The sequence below is a fragment of the Ranitomeya imitator genome, chromosome 1 (genome assembly GCF_032444005.1).
Source record: "Ranitomeya imitator isolate aRanImi1 chromosome 1, aRanImi1.pri, whole genome shotgun sequence".
Lineage (NCBI taxonomy): Eukaryota > Metazoa > Chordata > Amphibia > Anura > Dendrobatidae > Ranitomeya > Ranitomeya imitator.
The window spans coordinates 120,940,975-120,960,351 of NC_091282.1; the positions used below are offsets into that span (position 1 = coordinate 120,940,975).

General features: G+C 44.0%; 1 protein-coding gene across 1 annotated transcript in view; it reads left to right on the forward strand.

Moving 5' to 3' along the window:
• ANKRD31 (ankyrin repeat domain 31) overlaps nt 1-19,377 on the forward strand; it is a 297,365-nt gene that overhangs the window by 184,565 nt on the left and 93,423 nt on the right. The window contains exons 18-20 of the mRNA XM_069750287.1: nt 12,312-12,454; nt 13,839-13,992; nt 19,205-19,287. Of these exons, the coding sequence (XP_069606388.1) occupies nt 12,312-12,454; nt 13,839-13,992; nt 19,205-19,287 (380 nt within the window). The remainder of the gene's footprint in view (nt 1-12,311; nt 12,455-13,838; nt 13,993-19,204; nt 19,288-19,377) is intronic.

The following is a 19,377-nucleotide window of genomic DNA, read 5'->3' on the forward strand; positions in this document are numbered from 1 at the left end:
AGTCCGCATGCATTCTTGAAGCACTATAATTCCCACACTTCCACAGATGTGAGTCTGGGCAGGCGGACTCTGCAGGCCGCGGTGGCGCACTTGTAAGTAGCGGTTACACAGGGCCTGATCTATTGTTGTCCCCACCCAGGGACTGCTTTGGGACGTCCCACGGTCTGTGTCCCCAATGAGGCGAAGGAGAAATAGGGATTTTTGTGTACTCACCGTAAAATCCTTTTCTCCGAGCCATTCATTGGGGGACACAGCTCCCACCCTGTTATTAGCTCATGCTTGTTTTTTAGAATATGACATGCTATACGCTCATATATTGTTATTGATCTCCTACTGCTTTTGCACCAAACTGGTTAGCTGAGAGCCAGCAGGAGGGTGTATACTGCAAGGGAGGAGCTAACTTTTTTTTTGTATCACTTAGTGTCAGCCTCCTATTGGCAGCAGCATACACCCACGGTCTGTGTCCCCCAATGAATGGCTCGGAGAAAAGGATTTTACGGTGAGTACACAAAAATCTCTATTTTAGTGATTTTAGTGACCCTTTGTATTCAACCTGTTAATGACTCTCCCAGGTTGATATTTCTACTGATCAGTTGATGACGCGTGCCATATACATGAAATCTTCGGCATGCCAGGACAAGGGGTAAGTGACAGTCTAGGATGCCATCTTGTAGCAGGCACAATAGTGTATTGCCACCTATTAACTCTTGGTAACAAGTTTTTACCTGGGTGGTTCCTTGTGAATTTAAGTGTGGAGGTTGCAATTTGCTTTATCCGTCTAGGTCACCAATATACTTTGTTCCACCGGTTATCTCATTTACACTAATTCTTTAAAAGAGAATCTGTCACCAGATTTTTATTACCATATCTGAAAGTAGCATGATGTAGGGGCAGAGATCCTGATTCCAGCGTTGTATCAGATAGTCTACTGGGTGCAGCAGTTGTAGATTAGATTGTAGCAGAGCTGAGAAAGCTGCCCCCCAGGCTCCATATGTAAATAAACAACCACAAGATGGCGGTAAATAAACCGTCATCCCAAAGAAGCCGACCATTAATTAAAAGTTTTAAATAAATTTTATTAAACAAACCAAAAAAGAAATATAAAAGACAATACATACACATCTTAAAAAGCTACATTCTTTTTTCTTCCGGGTATGCCAAAAGAGACACACTATATTACACTATATTATCATTAGCCCGGAAGAAGCAAGGGCGAAACTCGCGTTGGGGCGCTGGGAATAAGCCAGGGTGGACGCACAGTATCTAGGACCTACTGGAGGTAATATTTGTACTCATACTATCCACCTTTCCTTTATTTGTGATTAGCTTGTTGCAATCGATATTGTGGGATCTTTATGAGGTGGGGGTATGTTAATAATCTAGTGGGGTACAATAGGGCCGTACTTACATGGACACATTTATTAAGTGGATGCAGATAGCACCTTATATATAGCTTTATGTGTTCCATGAGGAGGCTTGTTTTGGATCTGTAGATACGTACTTTACTGGTCTAATGATAATATAGTGTGTCTCTTTTGGCGTTCCCATGGGGTATTACCCGGAAGAAAAAAGAATGTAGCTTTTTAAGATGTGTATGTATTGTCTTTTATATTTCTTTTTTGGTTTGTTTAATAAAATTTATTTAAAACTTTTAATTAATGGTCGGCTTCTTTGGGATGACGGTTTATTTACCGCCATCTTGTGGTTGTTTATAGTTATTTGGGAAGTACCATTACTAGGTATAGATTTGGACTTATTGGATCATCCATATGTAAATAGTCTATTCACAGAAAGCTGCTCATTAGAGGAAGGGGCGGAGTCAGATGACTTGGCAGGTGGCAGCTAGTCACTGCAATGATAATGTCCAGGGCCGGACTGGGACCAAAAAGCAGCCCTGGCACAAATAAAAATTCACCAGCCCACATACGAGTGTCGTATAATCAAATCGTAAAGCACTGACCGGTTGTGCTGAGTTTTTTGCTTTATTTATTACACCAATCAAATGTGTTATACCACTTTACATATGTAACCTGCAGCGGCCATAGGGGGAATAGACATCAGTTCAACACAGATGGCCTGCAGACTTATCACACTGCAGAATATGCTAAAAAATACAGCACTGATCACACACATGTAACACACACTACAGATACCTCACACATATGTTACACACACACACTACAGATACCGCACACATGTAACACACACTACAGATACCTCACACACATGTTACACACACACACTACAGATACCTCACACACATGTAACACACACACTACAGATACCGCATACACATGTAACACACACTACACATACTTCACACACATGTAACACACACTACAGATACCTCACACACGTAACATACACACACTACAGATACCTCACACACATGTAACATACACACTACAGATACCGCATACACATGTAACACACACTACACATACCTCACACACATGTAATACACACTACAGATACCTCACACATGTAACATACACACACTACAGATACCTCACACACATGTAACATACACACTACAGATACCGCATACACATGTAACACACACTACACATACCTCACACACATGTAACACACACTACAGATACCTCACACATGTAACGTACACACACTACAGATACCTCACACACATGTAACACACAAACACACTACAGATACCTCACACACATGTAACATACACACTACATATACCTCACACACATGTAACATACACACACTACAGATACCTCACACACATGTAACACACACACTACAGATACCTCACACACATGTAACACACACACTACAGATACCTCACACACATGTAACACACACTACAGATACCGCATACACATGTAACACACACTACAGATACCTCACACACATGTAACACACACAACAGATACCTCACACACGTAACATACACACACTACAGATACCTCACACACATGTAACATACACACTACAGATACCTCACACACATGTAAACATACACACACTACAGATACCTCACACACAGGGCCGGTTTTAGGCAAAGTGGGGCCCTAGGCAAATATTTAAAATGGGGCCCCAAATGCTAACATATTGCACCATCAAACAGAAACATTTTGGTTGTAGCTACATGCGCTGATTTCAGGCCACTAAACGAGTGTGATTAACAATATTGAAGTCATTTGCCGCTTGTTTCCAGCCTCTTTACACTGCTGAGGAATAATGATGGGGACAGAATGATCACTAGTAAATCAATCTGTCCCCATACAGTATCATCTTAGCAGCATATCTGCAGGCTTAACTGGGCGATGTGCTGATGAGAACAATGATTTTTGTTCCGGCATATACTGTACATACATACACCGTACATACACACAGATACACATACCGTACATACATACACAGACATATACCTTACATGCATACATACAGTTATATACACATATAGTATACACATACCGTACATACATACACCGTACATACACACAGATACACATACCGTACATACATACACAGACATATACCTTACATGCACACATACAGTTATATACACATATAGTATACACATACCGTACATACATACACCGTACATACACACAGATACACATACCGTACATACATACACAGACATATACCTTACATGCATACACACATACATATATACACATATAGTATACACATACCGTACATACATACACCGTACATACACACAGATACACATACCGTACATACATACACAGACATATACCTTACATGCATACACACATAGTTATATACACATATAGTATACACATACCGTACATACATACACCGTACATACACACAGATATACATACAAATACAGTATATGCAAACACATATATATACCTTACATGCACACAGATAAGTATACATATACCGTCATACATACACATACCGTACATACACACATGCATATACCGTACATTCACACAAATACCGTACATACATATACCATACATACACACAGATACACATACATATACCGAACATACATACACATACCTTACATGCATACACACACATATACCGTACATACACAGATAGTTATATACACATATAGTACACACATATACCATACATACACCAAATACACATACCGTACATATATACATATACCGAACATACAGATACACATACATGTACCATACATACACACATACAGTATATACACATAGTATACACATACCGTACACACATATACATACACATATACTGTATGTACATGCACATAAACATACATATATACCATATATCCAAAGAAATTTATTGCACATACACAGATACACACAGATACTGTACATACATACACATCTAGACATACACATACTGTACATGCATACACACACAGCCATACAAATATACCATACATACACACATATGCCGTACATACATACACAGATATACACACAGATGCACACACACATACATACATACATACAAGCACATATATACACACATACTAATCTTGTATAGGTGATCAGATGAGCCCTGGTTGAGGTCACATAGTTCAGTTGCAGAGGGCTGCAGACCCCACTGTGGGGGATGGGGCACAGAGCAGACAGCACTGATATCAGCCCCCTGGTTCTACCTGCTGCCCTATGCAGTGAGCCTCCTCCCCCATCTCTTCACAGTGAGGAGACACAGAACAGTGGAGGGAGCAGAAGACCCCCTAAGGCTCTCTTCCTCCACTGCTGTCTCTATGTGCTGTGCGGTGGAGCACCTCACCTGACTGTAGGGGTGAGTACTCACGATTGGGACGCGCCATGCAGGAGGACAGCAACCAGTGAGCGCTCTCCTCAGTCTGGTCATGGTGAGGTAAGGGAAGCGTTCATTGGCCAGCGTCTCTCCCTGCATGACACGCCCCCTTTTTGATCTCCTGCTCTTCGCGCCCCGCTCTCTCCCTCGCACTGGGTGTTCCATGATTATAGGAGGGAGTGAGAGGGGCCCGATCCTGCACAATACCGGGCCTGCCTGCAGGGGCCCCCCTCCACCGCTGGGCCCTGGAGCAGTGCCATCAGCAGTGTGTCCGCCCCTGGCTGGGGGCCCCTAGGGCAGCGGGGGCCCTAGGCAGCTGCCTAGTCTGCCTGCCCCTAACGCCGGCCCTGCTCACACACATGTAACATACACACACTACAGATACCTCACACACATGTAACACACACACACTACAGATACCTCACACACATGTAACACACACTACAGATACATCACACACATGTAACATACACACACTACAGATACCTCACACACATGTAACATACACACTACAGATACCTCACACACATGTAACATACACACTACAGATACCTCACACACATGTAACATACACACTACAGATACCTCACACACATGTAACATACACACTACAGATACCTCACACACATGTAACATACACACACTACAGATACCTCACACACATGTAACATACACACACTACAGATACCTCACACACATGTAACACACACTACAGATACATCACACACATGTAACATACACACACTACAGATACCTCACACACATGTAACATACACACTACAGATACCTCACACACATGTAACATACACACTACAGATACCTCACACACATGTAACATACACACTACAGATACCTCACACACATGTAACATACACACACTACAGATACCTCACACACATGTAACATACACACACTACAGATACCTCACACACATGTAACACACACTACAGATACATCACACACATGTAACATACACACACTACAGATACCTCACACACATGTAACATACACACTACAGATACCTCACACACATGTAACATACACACTACAGATACCTCACACACATGTAACATACACTACAGATACCTCACACACATGTAACATACACACTACAGATACCTCACACACATGTAAACATACACACTACAGATACCTCACACACGTCACACACACAAACTACAGATACCTCACACACATGTAACATACACACTACAGACACACTCCTCTGTGCTGCAGCAGAGGCTGATATACATGTGCAGCTCCTTCTGCTCACAGCAAGCACTTTCCCAGCACCTCCCCCGCTCTCTCCTTCTCTGTTGGGGCTGGCCACCAGAGCAGGAGAAGATGTGACAGTGGGGAATTGAGCTGCTTCTCTATCAAGATTCAAGATTCAAAGAAGCTTTATTGGCAGGACCAAATACACATCAGTTTTGCCAAAGCAAGTGTATAAAGGCAATAGGGATAGGGACTGTGGGGATGTTGGGTAGGAGCTGTAGGGAAGGTGGATGGGGGCAGGTCCATTGTGGGGGCTATAGTCCATGGCATAGGGGAGGTGGATGGGGGCAGATCCATTGTGGGGGCTATAGTCCATGGCATAGGGGAGGTGGATGGGGGCAGATCCAGGGTGGGGGCTATAGTCCATGGCATAGGGGAGGTGGATGGGGCAGATCCATTGTGGGGGCTATAGTCCATGGCATAGGGGAGGTGGATGGGGGCAGATCCATTGTGGGGGCTATAGTCCATGGCATAGGGGAGGTGGATGGGGGCAGATCCAGGGTGGGGGCTATAGTCCATGGCATAGGGGAGGTGGATGGGGCAGATCCAGGTTGGGGGCTATAGTCCATGGCATAGGGGAGGTGGATGGGGCAGATCCATTGTGGGGGGTATAGTCCATGGCATAGGGGAGGTGGATGGGGCAGATCCATTGTGGGGGCTATAGTCCATGGCATCATAGTTCTCTTTCTCGCAGTCTATGACATTCGCTCACATACCGCGCTGCTATCTCCACTGCTCTCTCTTCTTCTCCCAGCAGGATATATGTTTTCTCTTCCTCCTTCATGGTGATGAAGTCTGGGAAGAGATGTGAGAGTCTCCTGAAGTGAGTGTCCCTCACTGCTGAGTATTTGGGGCAGTGTAGCAGGAAGTGGGTTTCGTCCTCTATGGCCTCCTGGTCGCAGTGTTGGCACAGTCTTTCCTCCCTGGGCTTGTAGCTCTGCCTGTGTCGGCCACATTCGATGGCCAGACTGTGAGCACTGAGTCTATATCGGCTCAGGATCTGGCGGTCTCTGGGGTCCGGGAGTTTCTCCAGATATGGGGCCAGTCTGTAGTCTCTCTGTAGGCTCCGGTACATGGTCAGTTTCTGTGAGCTGATGATATCATTCTTCCAGTCACTGACATACCTCTCCTGGCCTTCATCTGCCATCTTCCTAATTCCGGCTTTTGTCAGGTTGTTGTGATTGGTGTTCTGGTCCGATTGGGTTTGGCTGGGCTGTTCCGAGGGTTCTGGTTTTTCTGTTTCACCTACATGTATCAGGGCTTTATGGTGATGGGAGCTTGGATTGCTCCTATGCAGGTGAGCCCGGAATGACAGCGCCCTCTTTAGAACTGTTAGGTGTAGAGGGAATCTCGGCCCGACAAGCACTGTTGGAGGTACTCCGATGGACCTGGAGAAGGTGCTTGCAGAATTCCAGGTGGAATATTTCTGTTGGACTGGAATCCCACTTTGACCAGTCTGGGTAGGTGTGAGGACCCCAGACTTCGCTGCCATACAGGAGGATTGGGGCGATGATGGAGTCGAAGATTTTTAGCCAGACCCTCACTGGTGGCTTCAGATGGTAGAGCTTCCTTCGGATGGCATAGAAGGTTTTGCAGGCCTTGTCTTTCAGGGTCTCTATGGCTTGTTTAAAGCTCCCTGACCGGTGAATCTCTAGGCCCAGGTAGGTATATTTGTCTGTTCCTATGAGGTCGCAGTTGTTGAGGACAAATGATATCTCCAGGATCCGTCCTTTCCTCAACCCCCAATCTACTAAAATGCTTGTGCACGCCCTCATCATTTCCCGCCTTGACTACTGCAACATCCTTTTCTGTGGCCTCCCTGCTAACACCCTTGCACCTCTCCAGTCCATCCTTAACTCTGCTGCCCGACTAATCCATCTCTCTCCTCGCTACTCCTCCGCTTCCCCCCTCTGCAAATCTCTTCACTGGCTCCCATTCCCTCAGCGTATCCAGTTCAAATTGCTAATACTGACCTACAAAGCCATCCACAACCTGTCTCCTCCATATATCTCTGAACTAATCTCTCGATATCTTCCCTCACGTGACCTCCGGTCCTCCCAAGACCTCCTTCTCTCCTCCACACTTATTCGCTCCTCATCCAATCGCCTCCAAGACTTCTCCCGAATATCCCCCATCCTCTGGAACTCTCTGCCCCAACACGTTCGACTATCAACCACAGTCGGATCCTTCAGACGGAACCTGAAAACTCATCTCTTCAGGAAAGCCTACAGCCTGCACTGACACCGCTGCTGCCTCATCACCAACGAAGCTATCGCCTCACCAACACCGGAGCTACCGCCTCACCAACACCGGAGCTCCTGCAACCCTCAACCTACTGTCTCCTTCCCCATAATCCTGTAGAATGTAAGCCCGCAAGGGCAGGGTCCTCGCCCCTCTGTATCAGTCCGTCATTGTTAGTTTGTTTACTGTATGTGATATTTGTAACTTGTATGTAACCCCTTCTCATGTACAGCACCATGGAATCAATGGTGCTATATAAATAAATAATAATAATAATAATAATGGGTGTTGGTCTGATCTTCTCTTTCTCCTCTGGAACACCATGGTGTTGGTTTTCTTTAGGTTGACCGGTAGAGCCCAGGTGGAGCTGAATTTCTCTAGGATTTTCAGGTTGTCCTGGAGGCCTTTCTCGGTTGGTGACAGCAGCAGCAGGTCATCTGCATACAGCAGGAATTTCACCTGAGCGTCGTGGAGGGTGAGTCCTGGTGCTGAGGAGGATTCCAGGGCGGTAGCCAGCTCGTTGATGTAGATGTTGAAGAGCGTTGGACTTAGGCTGCAGCCTTGTCTGACTCCGCGGCTCTGCTGGAAATAAGCCGTTCTTTTGCCGTTCACACTCACGCTGCAGCGGTTCTCGGTGTAGGAGCTTTTGATGACATCGTAGGTCTTTCCTCCTATTCCACTCTCCAGCAGTTTCAGGAATAAGCCCGGGTGCCACACTGAATCAAAGGCCTTTTTAAAGTCCACAAAGCAGGCGTATATCTTCCCATTCTTTGTATTGTAGATGTGTCTCTGAATGAGGCTGTGCAGAGTATAGATGTGGTCAGTGGTGCGGTGGTTCGGCATGAACCCTGCTTGGCTCTTGATGAGGACGTTGTGCTCGGTGAGGAAGGTGAGGATCCTCTTGTTCAGGATACTGTTGAACAGTTTTTCCCAGGTTGCTGCTGACGCATATGCCTCTGTAGTTGGCTGGGTCATACCTGTCCCCACTCTTGTGGATGGGTGTGATGAGGCCTTGGTTCCAGGTACGAGGGAAGTAGCCGGCACTCAGTACAATATTGAAGAGTTTAACCATTGCATCCTGTATTTCTGGTGGGCTGTACTTCAGCATTTCTGGTAGGATTCCATCCAGGCCACCAGCTTTTCTACATCTTATGGAGGAGAGTCTCTCGGTTATTTCCTGTAGTGTTATAGTTGTATCCACCGGGTTTTGGAAGTTTTTGATTTTTTCCTCCATTGCTTTTAGTTTCGCCATTATGTTTTCCTGCTCTTGGCTTAGTCCTTCCTTTGGAATGTCCTTATAGAGGTCTCTGAAGTATTGGAGCCAGAGGTTGTCATTTTGGATATGGTTGTTGTTTTTCTTGTCTTTGGTGCCCATGTGGTTCCATAGTTCCCAGAAGGAGTTGTCTTGGAGGGCGTCTTGGAGTTGATTGAGCTTGGTAGAGATGTAACTCTGCTTCTTCCTCCTGAGGATGGTTTTGTACTGCTTTTGTATGGAGTCATAGGCTTCCCTCAGACCCAGGTGGTTGGGGTCTCTGTGTTTCTTGTTGGAGGCTGTTCTCAGGGTCTTCCGTACAGCTTTACATTCTCTGTCAAACCAGCCATTGACCTGTGTTTCTTTTGGTCTCTTGTAGTCGACTTTTTTAAGGTCGGACAGTCTGGCCATTGCGTAGAATATATTGTTGAGGTCCTTTGCTGCTTGGCTCACTCCCTCTGGGTTTGGCATGTACTCGAGGTTGTAGAAGTGGTGGAGCATCCGCTGTATTTCAGGTCTGCTGGAAGCTTCTCTATATTTTAGTGCCGACATTTTGGACCATTTATAGGATGGAGGCCGGGTGAAGAGGCCGCTCTGCTGTGGCTTCTGAGTGGATGGTTTCTCTGTAGATTTCATGTACAAAAGAAGTTGGCTGTGGTCTGACAGGTGCGTTTGTGGGGTGACTATGAAGGCGCTGACATCTGCCAGGTTCAGGTCTGTAATGGCGTAATCAACTACACTCCTCCCTACATGGGAGTTTAGTGTATACCTTCCTAAGGAGTCACCCTTGCTTCGTCCATTAAGGATATGAAGTCCTAAACTTTTACATACGTTCAGGAGCTTTCTGCCACTTTTGTTGACTGTACTGTCATAGCTGTTTCTCTAAGTGTGTACAGGGCTTGGCCGTCATTCTCTGCTCCAAGTATGTAGATGTTTCCATCTGTGGTCAGGAAGTCTCTCTCTCTCCCTGTTCTTGCATTGAGGTCTCCAAAGATGAGAACTTTGCCCAGGGCCTGATAATGGGCGGCTTCTCTTTGTAAGGTCTCGAAGCAGTCTGAATTGAAGTAGGGGGACTCTGGCGGTGGTATATAGGTGGCACAGAGGTGGACATCAGACTGACAGGTGAGGATGGAGCTGCTGATTCTGCTGATTCTGTCCCTCGTAGCACAGGTAGATATTCCTGACCTTGCAGCTTGATTGCAGGCTCTCGTCCTCAGAGGCGCCCAGTGCTGGGGGACAGGAGCACTGGCCAATCAGCTCTTCTATCAATCTGATTCCCATTGGCCATTGTTCTTCTCCAGCATGGCACGCCCCTTTTTTGAATGGCTGAACGCGGCGCAGCAAAAAAAACAAATCAGTGTATTGAAAAATGTTTGCACCCCCTCATGCCCTGTCGCCTCTCTAGATAGGAAGAAGTGGGCGGTCTGATGTCCTGATCACTAGCGCTGCAGTGGAAGGCATGGCGGGAGCAGCACAGCGCGGCCCCCATCCTCTTTCTATGTTACCTCACTGCAGCGCTAGTGATCAGGACATGACATCAGATCGCCCACTTCCTCCTTTCTAATACGGCGCGATCAAGTGCGCACGGAAAGCAAATGCTGCCTGGCGTGCTGGCTGCTGAAGTGAACTCTGGAACACCCACTGACAATGCGGATGGGGCGATATGTCTAGCGGCCCATTACAAGGACCAGCCCTTCTGGCATTTGCCAGAAATGCCCGATGGCCAGTCCAGCCCTGATAATGTCCTAGTGATAAAATCTTCATTTTAAGTAAACAGCACGCAGCCTGATAAGTGACACATCACTGAATTCAGTGTTTTAACTTCTACACTATACTGGTGACAGATTTCTTTTAAACCTATTCTATGCTATCCTTAAAAAAAACCAAATAACAACAAACGATTATATCGACAGCGTCCAGTGCCTTCTGCATGGATTTAGTTTAGTATTTGTGACTGAGAGAATTTCTATCTTAGAACTGTTTAACTATACCATTTTTTTCCTATGAAGTCTAGAACATGGCAACCCACAGGCTAGTCATGTCTGCAGACTTATGTGCACGGGGTAGATGAGCTACAGTGGGTACGGAAAGTATTCATACCCCTTTAAATTTTTCACTCTTTGTTTCATTGCAGCCATTTGGTAAATTCAAAAAAGTTCATTTTTTTCTCATTAATGAACACTCTGCACCCCATCTTGAATGAAAAAAAGCAAAAATGTTGAAATTTTAGCAAATTTAATAAAAAAGAAAAACTGTATGTAGGATTCGTTAGCAAAAGGAGACTATCGGGTTCTCCAAAAATATACAAGAATGTATAACATACACATGAACACCCCCAATCAGAACAGTTGTAGTGATTCTTCTTTAGTCAGGTAAATGGACACATGGGTGGAGGGGAGCGGGTGCAGTCATGGACAACGGCCGTTTCGCGCCGATCAGACGCTTTAACGGGTCCAAGAATGGCAGGAAGTGAATAGGTGCCCGGTGTAGCACCGGTGTCTGAGAAGCTCTTCCAACTGCAGGTTCGGCTGTGACGTGTACAAGGCAGTCATTATGTTGTTTGGTGCTGGTTCCCTTCATTTCTAACCCCCAATCAGACCATTTTACTAAGAGCAAGTGCTGCTAGTCCGTCATCGAGCTCTAGATACTTTTATCCACACTGTATATAGGATCAGGGAAATCTTGCTAATAACTGTATGTTTTACTTTTTTTTCTTAACGCTCTTGTGTAGTTATTGTCCTTCAGCTGTCCTGAGTTTTCCTTGATGTTTTTTTCTTTGCAGGCTGGACGGCATTACATGAGGCTTCCTGCAAAGGGAACTCTGAAATAATCGAGGCATTGATACAAGCAGGTGCTTACGTCAATGGCAAAGGACTGGATGGCATATTACCCCTACATGATGCAGTATATTGTAATCACTATAAGGTAATGTATGGGAATATATCACTTTACAATGTCAGTAATAGTGGGATTAGTATAGCGGTGAATAAAACAGGGCTCATGCAGACAACAATTTTTCGAGTATCAGTGGTCTGTGATTTTCACAGGAGAGAACTCTAACCCGTTAAAGTCTATGGGGCTGTTCACATGTCTGTGTAATTTTACAGTATCATTGTTGCACACAAAATAACGGAGAGATGTCCAGTTTTATTCAGAGTCTTGGATTAAGCTAACTAATGCAAGGCAATGCGACCATGTAAAAAATCAGACAGCACTCAGATGCCATTCTTGTTTTGTTCATTTTTCACAGACTGTTTGTTTGGTATGAGACGTTTTGGAAACCTCCATAATTTATTTTCTCATCTGAGAAAAATTGATGAATCTCTGACCAAACTGATGGTAAAAACTGACACTGACCAAACTCTGGTGATAAAAAACACTATTGAATCTCAGACATTTTTTTTCATATGAGAAAATAACCCCTAACAGTTTATCTTCAGTATTCCAGAGCATTATACTAATAATGAAACAGCTTCAAGTCCCTGGTGGGACAATAAAATAGGAACAATAATAATTTAACAATTATTTTATTTATGTGGCGCCATTAAAAAAAAATGAAAATTAAGATCAATAAATTTAATTTAAAAAAGTCTCAACCAATGGTGGATCCTCATGCTTTGTCAGCACAAATAAAATAAAATTGTAATCCAAGGTGATACGTATGTGACGCAGAGTCATTTCTCATGGACTAGCCATGAGTCAGGGAAGTCAAGGAGTCGGAGGTCAAGAGCCAGGAGAGTATGTCATAAACAAAGGGGAGAGACAAAGGCGTAGTCCGGAAAAAGTCCGGGGTCAGAATTCCAAGGTCAGAGTGCATCAAGGCAAAAGGGGTAATACAAACAGGTAGGCAAAATGCAAATCCAAGGTCTAGCAGGAAATATCAGAATATCAGATTACAGAGCAAACACATCACTGAGCTGAAAGCTACGACTTGCAATAGTTCCACATAGCCAATTAAATGGCAAAGCAATCGCCCTGAAAGTGTGACACCTGGAGGAATTCCAAGGCACGACCTAATGGGCTGCAAGGAAATCCCATACACAAAACTGACAACCCAGCATGCCTCTGCATACTATAGGACGGCCGAGCTGTCACTCACAATGCTGACAGCCAAGCACGCCCCTTCAGTCCATAGGACGGCTGAGCTGTCACTCACTGCATCCCTAGGACATAGTGAGCAGCGGGATTGTGCGTACAGTCCTCAGTATATATGATATCGAGTTGTCATACTAAATATAAAGTCTACATTCCTCTGCATAGCAGAACCTTATCTTCAATAACTAGCTTTTGTCTTTATTTTTTTCTTTAGGCTGCTGAAATTTTGATAAAATATGGTGCAAATCCATATTTAAAAGATGATAACATGAAAAATGCTTTTGACAAATGTTGCAGTAATAAGATGGCAGAAATCTTAACATCACAATATAGACCCAGTGACACAGCAATAGGAAATGTATTATCTGGTAAGGGATTGTTTTATATGATCCAATGTACCGTATGTCTATACCTACCAAACTATACAAAGTACAGGTAAATCTTTTGTCCTCTTGACTCAGTTGGTCATATTGGGTACATAAAGTCCATTGCCTTGCACAAGGCATTTTGATTCTCCAGTGTCCATCTGTGATTACAAAACTACAGTTTGGAATTGCTAAAAATATTTGAGTCAGTAAGACACTGGCGCTAGACATGATAAAAACTACCCAGCGGCCTGGTCTGGTGAACAGCTACCACCTGTTGCCTAAAAAGTGTATATTATATTTAAAAGGTCCAAACGTTGCTGCGGGCTGATGAAGGTATGCACATACAATATAAAGGTGAGACCGGTGTTCAGATCAGGTCCCTGGTTGATAATCGCATAAATAATAATTGCTCAGTAGATTGGTGTACCAAGTGTTACTCACGCATAATATAAATGCTAATATGTGTAACAGGACAATCTACAGGAGAAGAAGGTTTTTTACCTGCTGTTATGTCACTGCATAGAAGATGCGTGAATTTCGCTGCCTTTAGTCCTTGGGAGCGGTGAGAGAGTGCCATGATGCACTAGACCCACTGCTGTGTCACTCTGTGGAAGGTGTAAGGACTGCAAGGTATCCTGCTGGTCCAGGAGGTGAGTATTCACTGTCCGGGTTCAGTAAGACTATCGGACTGTAGCAGCGCAGCCACGGCCAGTGGCCTGCGCTGAGTGATCACTGCCGGTTGACCCGAGCGGTAGTGCACCGCTAACAGATCATAGAGAGTAACATCACTCAAGTCCTGACTCAAAGTCAGTCAAATATCCAACGCGTTTCAAAAGCTGCGGTTTTCTTCAACAGGGATGCTGCACTTTGTCTTTCTAAACCTGAACAGCGAATAGTCACCTCCTCGAGCAGCTGGATACCTTGCGGTCCCTTGGTATCCAATAACAGGATCTGTGCACCACGGCACCTTCTCCCGTCGCTCCCAGAGTTAGAGACAGCGAACCTCACTCACCTCTCACAGAGTGACACAGCAGTGGGTCTCAAGAGAGAGAGAGAGAATGAATGGTTTTTTTGTTTGTTTTAGTAGCTTAGAAAGTATTCTGAACTTTATAAAAAGAGAAACCAGTTTGGTTTGTATTGCTACTTTCTGACATCCATACCTTTTTTTTCCCATGGGTGAATCTGTATGAGTACAACACATCTGATGGGTGATTCGACCAGGGGCTCTTTCCCTGTCCCTAACACTAGCGGGCGCCCTAGCTCGCCCTGCTCCCCGGGATGGCGAAGATGCCGGGGCCTCTACCCTTGCCTTATCTCCTGAGTTCGCCCTCTTGTCTGTTCTTCTCCCCCACCCAGGGAAGAGGGGGCGCTACTGTTCACCGTAAAACACCAACCCGACAAACAAGGTAACACAGACAAGGGTTAACAGAAAACTCCAGGCATACAAAATATTCACTCACATATAACAGAGGAATGCACCAGGGTGTGAAGGTAGGGGAATAAACCAAAACAGAGAAGGATAAGGAATTATCACGCATACAAACCAAGCAACAGTCACTAATAACTCCTTCAACTCTCCTTCTCATATGTTCTCCTCTCCCACAGTTAGCCATGCAGCAAACACTAGCTCTGACGAGGATTGGTAACAGAGCTCAGATTATAAAGGGAAAAGGAGTGGCTAACTGAGCACAGCTGTGTGAGCACAGGGATTTCCAAAATGGTCGATTAACCGCTGTTCTGCCAGAAGAAATAAACACATTTAAAATAAAGGCAAAGTGCTTCTTCTCAGCGCCGTAGTAGGAGCAATTAGATGCTGCGGTCTTCTGGCTTTACATTGTCGCGGTGACCACGTGACAGCAGTTTTCCATAGTAACAAATTTTTAATGGTGTTTACTTTGTGGGTTAAATTAGTTTATATATTTATATATTGCACTTTTACTGATTATAGCACTACTGAATTATTATTTATTTTTTTAATTTCTTTAGTATATATCACAGTCTCCCCTGAAGTTCAGCCTATGGCTGGGCTTCATAGGTATACCAGGATGTCAGTGTCTGGGGCCTTCATCAAGACCCTGAACGCCATAGCCATTCACCAGCACCTCACAATCATGCATTTGGGGCGGAAATGGGTGACTAAATGCATGCAGCACTAGGATGCTGTGACTAAATGGTGTAGTCGATTACCAACTGAGGCATTTAAAACAGTGAAATAGCAGAGATCAGTGCTAGCTCCAATTGCTGTTATTAGAGACAAATTCCAGCTATATAACCCAGTGAGCACTTACCCTTTGTGGAATGGGTGCTGCTCTTAAGCCCACTCCACATGTGAAAATGGTGAGGATGACGTTCCACTCTTTGATGTGGAGCCCAAAACTGAATCCTGGCTTCTGAGGCACACTGCGCATGACCGGTTCACATACATTGTCTGCACTTTTGGTCCCCAAGTGGTTAAATGTACGAAACTGTGTTTTACATGTATTTTACATTGAAAACACAAAAAAGCACAGTAAAACCAAAAACACTCTGTTGCAAAAAAAAAAATCGCAGTGGACAGCAAGTGCTAGTAAAAAGATGGAAAAAACAGGGTATTTGGTTGATACTTTTTTTTTTGCAAAAAATGTATATTAACCCCTTCATGACCTTGGGATTTTCCATTTTTCCGTGCTCGTTTTTCGCTCCCCTCCTTCCCAGAACCATAACTTTTTTATTTTTCCATCAATTTGGCCATGTGAGGGCTTATTTTTTGCGGGACGAGTTGTACTTTTGAACGACATCATTGGTTTTACCATGTCGTGTACTAGAAAACGGGAAAAAAAATTCCAAGTGCAGTGAAATTACAAAAAAAGTGCAGTCCCACACTTGTTTTTTGTTTCGCTTTTTTTGCTAGGTTCACTAAATGCTAAAACTGACCTGCCATTATGATTTTCCAGGTCATTACGAGTTCATAGACACCTAACATGACTAGGTTATTTTTTACCTAAGTGGTGAAAAAAAATTCCAAACTTTGCTAAAAAAAAAAAAAAAAATTGCGCCATTTTCCGATACTCGTAGCGTCTCCATTTTTCATGATCTGGGGTCGGTTGAGGGCTTATTATTTGCGTGCCAAGCTGGCGTTTTTAATTATTCCAATTCGGTGCAGATACGTTCATTTGATCGCCCGTTATTGCATTTTAATGCAATGTCGCGGCAACCAAAAAAACGAAATTCTGGCATTTGGATTTTTTTTCTTGTTACGCCGTTTAGCGATCAGGTTAATGCTTTTTTTTTTATTGATCGGGCGATTCTGAACGCGGCGATACCAAATATGTGTAGGTTTGATTTTTTTTTTATTGATTTATTTTGATTGGGGCGAAAGGTGGGTGATTTAAACTTTTATATTTTTTTTTATTTTTTTTCACTTTTTTTTTTACTTTTTTTTTTTTAACTTTTGCCATGCTTCAATAGCCTCCATGGGAGGCAGGCATAGCACGAAAACAGCTGACATGTCCCGGCTTTGATGCGGCTCACCGCGGAGCCCTGCATCAAAGCAGGGGAGCTGACCTCGGACGTACTATCCCGTCCGAGGTCAGAAAGGGGTTAAGCCGCTCTACCAAATGTCAAGGTATACCCGTATCAGAGTAGATACACTGCAAGTCATGCTGAACTTACCCATAATGAATCAAAGTGTCTGTGTGACCTTCACAGCACCCCTGACGCGCGTTTCGCACTATCGCTTTCTCAAAGGGAGTGTAATTTAACGGTATGATGATACGGCATAATATATGCTCTGATACACTGGCCTGTTTCAGTATGCTCCCCTATTGTGGGAATACGATGTATCAGTCATTCGCATGACACTCTCTGCCCTGATCACTTTATAAGTGTGTGTCCTTCTTGTCAGTGTACTGGTTGTTTCCTTCCCTTCCCCACATGTTGGGACTATTTTAGAGAATTGTCTTTTGTATTTTTCGGTTATTGTTGTTTGGTATTGTCTATATTTATATATCAATAAAATTTCTATATATTTTTCAACAATTTTCAAGTGTCCAGACTCCCTTTTCCGCTAGTATTATATGCATCTTGTTGGGAGTGATGCCCTTATATAATTAGATTCACACTGGGAGAGCTTTTTTTCTGATACTAATTATGCTCTCGGCCACTTATGGTGTTTGCTTAATGATTTCTGTATATATTAGCCTCCTGTTGGTAGTATAGACAGGGTTAACTATAACGGCCAGCACAGGTTGGGGAATTGTGGGTTAGTGACAGGAAAAGGAAGTTCAGTCAGTAAGTAGGTTTGGACAAAGAGAAGTAAGGACACCCTTCTGGTCCAAGTGATCTCCACCGTAGTGTGTGTGGAAAAGAGGAGAACAGAGAAGGAAATCAACTAAAGAGAGGAGCTTGAATGGTGGCCGTGGAAAGCTCTAGCAGATGAGATGGGGAAGGGAACTTTGGTCCATCAACTTTGTGAAAGTCCCAACAAGCCCCCGGGAAGGGAAAGTGTCAGCCAAGTCCTGAGAGCTGTGAGTCTGAGAATAGACAATTCAGCGTGGCTGTGGGCACATAAAGAGGTTAGTCACATGTGCTTCATTTATGTGGTTCCTGAAAAGTGGGCTGAAGATAGAGAGCAAAGGGAAAGAGTAACGAAAGTGTCTTAACTGTCTAGGAAGCTTGCAAATCTCTAACGCAGTGAGAAGTTTCTTGAAATGTGTTGTTGAAAATGTTTATCGAAGACATGCCACGGTTCTGCCACCCAACGAAAGATGCCTGCATCTCCTGCTGCGCTTTATTGATGACTAAAACGGACAGTTAAGTTGAACTTGTTTTTATACACTGTTGTGGTCTCCCGTTCGCTAAGCGTGGCGGACCGAGGAGTCAGTAGGTGTCGACAGTCACAACAGCAACACAAACACCTGAAGCAGACCCCTGTTTTCTGTGACGTTCTGGGGTGTTGGACTCAGGACGCTCGCCTGTGCCTGCCACCCAGTGCACCATTATACACACAACGTGACTCACTTACTTAAGAACATATATGTCATGTATTGTGAAGGGGTTTACAAACAAAAACTACTAAATTGGTGTAAACCACAAAAAAATATGCATAGATTTATATTACAAAAATTCATACATGAAGCAAAATCGTAGAATGTACAGTAAAATGTTGATGAGTGTGATTCTGTTGTAGCTGTACAATTGGTTATAGTAGGAATATGTATTTGCTTTTATTCAGAAAAGGAAGATCCACAGCCTAAAAATATGACCATCCTGCCGTCGAGTGCCGATGTATGCAGAGCTGGACGTGCCTGTAGTGTGGTAAGTCAAAGTTCAAATTTTCTTAATTAGATATCATTCATTATAATGAAGTCTATACAGATATAAAATCTGATTTATTAATTACAAACC